General features: G+C 40.7%; 2 protein-coding genes across 3 annotated transcripts in view; both read right to left on the reverse strand.

The window, feature by feature from the left end:
* LOC137975125 (RNA N6-adenosine-methyltransferase mettl16-like) overlaps positions 1-4,398 on the reverse strand; it is a 53,900-nt gene extending 49,502 nt beyond the window's left edge. For both annotated transcript variants that reach the window (XM_068822196.1, XM_068822195.1), the window contains exons 1-3: positions 4,014-4,398; positions 1,117-1,257; positions 1-232 (exon numbers count right to left, since the gene is read on the reverse strand). The exon at positions 1-232 is cut by the window's left edge and continues 27 nt beyond it. In XM_068822196.1, the coding sequence (XP_068678297.1) occupies positions 1-232; positions 1,117-1,257; positions 4,014-4,344 (704 nt within the window). In that variant the 5' untranslated portion in view covers positions 4,345-4,398. The remainder of the gene's footprint in view (positions 233-1,116; positions 1,258-4,013) is intronic.
* Positions 4,399-5,901: 1,503 nt separating this feature from the next.
* LOC137976112 (latrophilin-like protein LAT-2) overlaps positions 5,902-7,500 on the reverse strand; it is a 30,809-nt gene continuing 29,210 nt past the window's right edge. The window contains exon 15 of the mRNA XM_068823389.1: positions 5,902-7,500. This exon is cut by the window's right edge and continues 193 nt beyond it. The gene's annotated coding sequence lies outside the window, so the exon portion shown is untranslated.

Below are 7,500 nucleotides of genomic sequence, written 5' to 3' on the forward strand. Positions count from 1 at the left end.
TCCTTGATCATTTCCTTGACAAATTCCACCTCACCTCCTCCGGTCACAGTTTCTGTTTGTGTTCCAGTACAAATCCCAGCAGGCTGTGGACGTTTTTCACTACGGGCTGTTCCATGAGAAGCTTCAAATTCACTGACAAAAAAGGGAGGGTTGCACATGCAAAAATCAAATGCATGATGCTCTTCATGTTGAAGAGGTACTCTCAGGAAACTGTTATGGGTGACCTGTTTGACTAAAGATAAAGGTGCACATTAGAAACATGATCAAATACTATAAAATTCCAAAAATGGTCCAGGACTTGCAAAATAAGGTTCATGTAGGCTTATCCTTTTGAGGGAATTTTGAGTCACAATATTCCAATGTGCAAATTAAATAGTACACAGGGGCGGATCCAGCATTTTTCTTAGGAGGGGGTACATCACTAAGAAATGGCATAGCTGACTGGTGAGGTTTTTTTTGTTGCAGAGTACCAGTTGTATTAGAAAGTCGCACCCTCTCCGTAAATCTGCCCCTGGTAAACATTCACGCCATATTAAATCCCTCAAAGCAAGAATTCCAAATATAACAACAAGAAACTAGAGAGGAGAGTAGTGTGAAGTGGACAAGAGAGCTCTTGCCTACCATCAATGAGTCATGGATTTGAGTTCCATGGGCAGCCCCATAATTCCGTGGATTGAGTTCATGGTTCCGTACCCTGCTTAAGAGGCTAGAGCTGCTTTCTTGAATTTTAAACAAACATCTGACTTTGTCAGCTTTAATTAGCTTTGATTTGCTATCTCCACATTATTGTGCGCAGCTGTACAACCTTGAGACTTAAATTAATCTTCTTCAATTCAATGAAGTGATTAACTATGTAATTACAAAGTTAACTTCATTTGTGTGTAGTCAGACAAACAAATATGTCTAATCTAATAACACAAAGAAAACAACATTAACCCATTGACTCCTCAGAGGTAACACATTTTACTCTGTCTGACGCCAGACTAGTTTAACTGTCATCGACTGGGGAGGGGGGAGGGGGGAGGGGGGGGGTTGGGGTCCTGGGGTGCATGATGAGTGAATGGGGTAAAGTAAACTATGTTTTATTTTCTGTTGAAAACACACTCATACATGTACCTCTTATTTTACTTTCCAGACCATTGCTCTTCACATTCTCCTCAGCAAAAGAAACTGATGATTCATCCACTTCAGTTGCTAAGAAATGCCAGCCATTGAGTTTAGCTCCCAGCAGGGGATAGATACAAGATGCTCCTGTGCCTGATGAAATCGCAAAACTTCCATTAGTAACACCCTGATTGTACATCTAAACATTAGAAATTAGATTTGCAATTAAACTTGAGGTACATGCACCCATCTGGACAACTTAAGCAATTGTCTCTAGTAAATAGACACCAGAATTTTCAGGTGGCTTTAATGGGATTCCAACCCAGCAGGGGTTTCAATAATAGCCGGGTAGCGGGTAGATCTACCCTCTTGTAATGAGCCGACTACCAACTTGTAGCCGCACTCAAACATCAAGTAAGACTTTCAGCTACAAATTCTTGCTAAAAAAATTAGGCAATAATAAGTCCTGTGTTATAGGTAAACAAAAGGAAAGGTAAAAGAAAAGACATTCTGACATGTATCCCGTGAAGCAAAGCCCAAACCAACCGGTAATAAACAACGTTTCAAAACGAAGTGAAAAAATGTGCAAGGCATCAGCTGAAATCGAGAGGAAACTGGGAAGAGGCAATCGTTATTAGCATATTTTGCTCCAGCGTCAAGACGAAAGAGGAATGGAATCATATGTAAGAAGCGAGACGAGCACTGATGTGTGTGATCATGATTCTGTGTTAAAGCTGTTTGGGCCTTCAGAAATTGTCCACAATTATTACACTTAAATAAATAAATAATAAATATTGCTAGTGCTAATCACCCTTACTTGCAGTTGAGGACTGAATTGTGAAGGGCGTGGCTCACAACATCGGGCTGAAAGCATACAAGGGCGCCTCTGGCTGCCGCTATACAGACCATGTTTGATGTCGGAGCACAGCACCATAGCTAGATGTTAATTAGCTGTAAGTCGATTTTGATGAGGGAGGAAAACCGGAGTACCCGGATAAAAACCCTCGAGTCAGGTTGAGATCGACTGAAACTCAGCCAAGGCCAGAATTGAACCCCAGCTCACAGTGGTGGGAGGCCCCATAGATAACCATAAAAATAATTGATTTGGCCTGAAAGGGAGAAGTCACTTCTGTGTATTATGTGACAATAATAAAATATAGCTTGCTTTCACATTTTTCAAGATCTTAGCAAGATCAGGAAAATGTAAAAGGTTTGTTGCTGTTCAGGATTTATTTGATTCAAGGATTAACCAGGGTTTTTGTTAAAGCCGGGACGCCGGGACCTTTACTCTGCTATTTTTATTTTTGTCCCGGCTATTTTACGCGCAGGTTGTACAAGGATTCTTTCAATATGAAGAGAATAGTCAACCGATATTTGTATTTTATTATTTAATATTTTCTTAAACCAAATCGTGCTTTATTTCTCTGCTACTGGGTATTGTTAGTTGTACCACAATTTGCGTACATGTACGTGTAGCTGATTTGGAGTTCATGACAAGATGTTATCAAGTAACAGAAAACACATTGATCGGCGCGCCTTGCTTTCATCATTAGGGAGTTTAAGCAAATTGCTATGGTGGGCTCTAATACGGCTGCCGGAAGAAAGTTTCTTCAAAAATGAGACACTGTGCATGTTAGTCGGTTACGGTCAGCCGTAGCGCGAAGGAAATAAAGCGGAAAATCGACCAGTATTTTACCCAAAGGTACCCATTAGGCCTCACAAATTCAAAAATTTCTGGGGGAGGCCCCCTTACCCCCCAGTGGGAAGGGGACAACCCCCTACCACACCTATATGTTCAATTGTCCCTGCTATTAAAAATCATAACAAAAACCTGGATTAACACTGCATTTTGGCCACTTTTAAAATACAGTAACCATTCAATAATTCTAAAATACAAGTTTCATGGACTGCACGGGTACAACGAGAGAGAAATAAACAGTAAGTGGGGAAATAAAGTTCTCAGCCACGTAAGCACTGAAAAAGTCCGTCTCTTTGATGAAATAGTTGACTGTAATAACTCATTACAATATAATGCCCCCAGACCCCCCCTAGAAAGGAAGCCCCTACGGGCCTTCAAAAATAATACCCACCTGTAATGCTAAACTACCCATTTGTGTAAAAATTTATTGAAACCCCTGAACCCATGACCTGACTGCGATGCCAGTGCGATGCTCTACCAACTGAACTATGAGGCCACTCAGTTGAACTGTTTGTCAGCAGCTTTATAAGGAGTATATTGGGCATTAATATACAAAAGAAACCAGCACATTCAGTATTTTGCACGAAAGACCTGAGATACGTCCCCAACCCCATGGATAGTCATGGTCTGGTAGGTTTTTTGCAGGTCATCTTTCCAATAGATAGAACATGACTGATTTCAAACTCTCTTTACCAAAAAGTATGAATAAATATTGAAATTAACATTTAATCTTGTTGTGAGGCAGTTACAATGCTTTTTTTTGAATAATGGTTTATTTTTAGTCTTTTTCTTATTTAGCCTGTTCCAGACTCCCAGACAGTTGGGAAAGCTAACAAAACTGTGTGCGAAAAAAGAGCCGGGACTTGGACCCCACCTCACCTCGACACAAGCCCCCCTCTTTTTTCGCAAGCAGTTTTTTGCTTTCCCGACTATCTGGAAGCCTGGAACAGGCTACATAAGAACAACACTAAAAATAAACCAATATTTTAAAAAAGGAGTGACTGCCTTACAACAATAAATATTATTGTACGTACAGTAATTAAACTGCACAACTGTCACGCAACTTCAATTTCACAGACCCCGCTTAATGTTACTGAAATGGATAAGTTTGATAGTTTGAGGGTTACATATGCTAGTGTTCTAAGGCGACGTATGTGCATTTATGAGCAAAACACAGAATAAAATAAAGTTAATGAGATTAAAGCCTCACCAACGTCAAATCCCCGAACTGTCTCGTGACGATAGACTTTTGAAAGACACGAAAGCAGATCTTCAATCCACAAGATATAGTTAAGTCGAAGAGGAACTGTGGGAATAAGTCGATCTAACGGGATATTTAGCTTCAGGCCAAAGTCTTGTTCTAACAAAGCACAAGTTAAGGCTCGCAAAGCGCCGGGGTCTTTAAAGTTCAAACTAAAATTCCCCGATGAGGTCTCCTTGGCGAACCTTCTAAAGTAGTCAAATTTCTCGGCAAGTATTTTAAAGTCTGGTGGCGATTTGCTGTAGATATTTCTCGGGTGCATGAGGTCATTGAAACCCATAATTTTCGTCCTCAGGTGCGAGAGGACGTCACGCCAGCGTATGCTTCCGCCATGTTGATAACAAAGGTCCCAGACTTCCGTGTTTCCCGTTCAAAGCAACCTCGTTCCCAGGACCTTTTCCTTCGCTTTGCCTGGGAACGAGGTTTCTCACAAACTATTTCAAAAATCTGTCCTTGTGTGGGCCCATTTCCATCAGTAGGGCTAACGCTCACATGGTTCATATGGGATTGAAATCTAGCACTTCACATTACACTCTATTCAGTTAACTCTATTTCAAAAATCATTTTTTTCGGATTTAAGAAAGATGCGAGCGTCGCATCATTAAAAATGTCGCGAAAAATTGTTCCTTCCGTTGTTCCCCATATCTTGCATACCGATCGTTTCTAGAATGAGCCAATCATCGGCCAAGTTTCATTGAGACGTGTCACCCTAAATTTTGATTGTTCGAAGAAACAAAGTATAGGATTCGGCTGTGACTCTTTTTCGGGGGGGGGGGGGGGGAATGTCTCGATTTTCCTGTGCATGCGTAAGATATCTAGAGAGACGAGAAGGCGAGAAGGTACCCCAAGTAGAATTAAAAAAATAAACAAGGCTTACCTGTAAGTTGAGCTTTAATTGTGATTCAGCAAGTTATTCGTCAGGATCGAATAATTCACATGAGATAGCGCGCGGAAATCGAGCAGTCAGTTTGAAAAAAGGCAGGCGAATCGCCATTCACATCTGGAATATCATGCATGGGTAGGATTGTATGAGGATGTGTACGGCACATCAAAGGGAGGGCACGTGATCTCATCGCTCTTGACCAGTAATAATACGTTGTGTGGTAGTCATCCTTGAAATGCGCTAATCTCAACCCTGTACATATAACTTCCGGTTACGATCCTTTGCGTCTAAAAAGAGCTCGTGCGTTCCAAAAATAAGCAGTACGTTCGGGTAATTGTCTCGTATTGTCTTAAGATCTCTTACTACTTAATTCTACTTGGAAGGGATCCTCCAAAAGTAGGTGTTTGTATGATATAAGGATTTTCTCTTGGTAAAAACGCTCATAGTACAAGGAAGACCCTAGCTGTGCGGCTAAGTTCCTCTACTTTGTATGAAGTCAGCCACTCTAGGCGCAATCTTAGATCAACGATTGCTGCTTGCTTTTCCTGCCATAAAACTAAGAAGACCACGGTGGTAGGGCACTTGCCATAGCTTCTCTTACCCTATGGAATTCACCACCTAAGGAAATGCGTGATATGGAAAGACTGGATGCGTTTAGGCGCCATCTTAAGACATATTTTCTTAGGACGGCATTTGTTATTTTGCCGCGATTTGGTGGGCTTACAGATGGGGCTAAGGAACCTCTGGATCTCCTACGTCATCATTTCGCATTGGTATATGTTATTATTGTTATTTTTCTATCTTCAATTATGACTTGTACAGTTTCTTTTTCAAACGCATGTACTGGATATTTTTAATTCATTTCTCGATAACTTAAAATAAAAGTCAATACTGCATTGCAGGGCGGGTTACACTACAGTATGGATAACACGCGGAGTAAATTTACCTTACAATTTAACGAATTTTTATAATCAAGTAAACGAAGCACATTAGGAAATACAAGAATCCCAAAATGCACATTAAAATTATTCAACAACAATTTAAGGAACACATTTCTACAAATGCTGTCGAATCTACGAAATTACAAGACAAGATACCTGCTTTATACGAGTGCGTTGTATCACATTGGCATCTGTCGTTTCGCCTATAAAGTGATTCTTTACCTTAAATTAACGATTACCGTTAATTCGTAATTTGCTCTGAATTTACTGTTGTCGTTAATTTAGAAGACTGAAAGACAACCTAAGTGTATGCATATAGGATTCGAACCTGGCCTGAGAATGTTGATTAACCTGTCATCCAACCACTTGACCACCACAGCGCTAGCTGCCCAGGGACAATATTTTAAACACTATTTGATGCTGTATATTATCACTCGGCCAAAATCAATACTGAACACTGCAAAAGGTCGGTTTCCAAACTTCACGACAAAGCTAAACATTTTAAAATCAAAGCTTTGACCTTCATTATTAATTTAGCTTAGGCCTAATTACTCTTCAGCAGCGATATTCTATGGGAGACTTAACCAGCAAGCGCCGGAAACGTTTACTTGTAGGGGGTTCTGGAGAAATTTCCGAAAGAAAATTTTGAAATCTTGAAGCTCGGATATGCTACTAAAATGACAGATGTTTTACTTCTTATTTTTATTTTTTTATGCAGTTAGAAAATATGATTAGCACCGAATGAAAGCTCGCCCTTCAACAAGGAGTTAAAACGAGTGCATGGCCGCGCACTAAGATATGGTTTTTTTCAACATATCTTGTTTAAGCTCTCATACAAAAATCTTGTTATTCTTTCATAAATTCAACATACGTTTTAATGGGCTGGATATCAAACAAGTTATCCAACCGACGTTTGATTGGTTAAGGGAACAAAACATCTTGAGGGATTAGGGAAACCTCTGCGGGTGCTGCGACGCCATGGAGGCGACGGCGGCGGCAAACAGGTCGCCATTCTAAAACATGTTTGTGACGGGGTTGGTTCCTCGTATAAGGGAATTTAAGATCTACGACGCTAATGTACGTTTTTGAACTCTTTCCTTGTTATTCTAGATCGCTAAACGTCTACGAACAATTCGAAGCAGCCAGGAATTAAACGGAGATGACACTGGGAAGTCGTGAGATCAGAGCTGGCGCAATGGTAATTGCACAGGATCCCCCTACCCGAAGCTTCCATACGTATTGTACCCTTGAGTCAACCCTGTACAGTGGGAATCTTTCTATTTTTAGAACTACTATATTTTGACGTATGTGACTGAGAACGTACGTGAAGTGGCTTACATACATCACATACGTATGTGACGTAATAAATGGCTGACTATCGGTCTCTTATAATTGGCTATTGTGAAAACACCCACTAAAGCCCCCCTTGGAGGCGTTTCTACAAATAAAAAGATACTGGAAAGGGTTGACTTAGAGTGTTAATATGGAAGATGGAGGCTACGGGTAATGGCCCCCTGTCGGGCAAAAATAACCTACACACTATTCGCAAAGAGTACAGCATGAAGTTCCTGGTGTTGGGGCCTGTCCTATGTGGTGTATCTTGGTAGGGAGG

This window comes from Montipora foliosa, chromosome 11 (genome assembly GCF_036669935.1).
Source record: "Montipora foliosa isolate CH-2021 chromosome 11, ASM3666993v2, whole genome shotgun sequence".
In the NCBI taxonomy this organism is placed as follows: Eukaryota; Metazoa; Cnidaria; class Anthozoa; order Scleractinia; family Acroporidae; genus Montipora; species Montipora foliosa.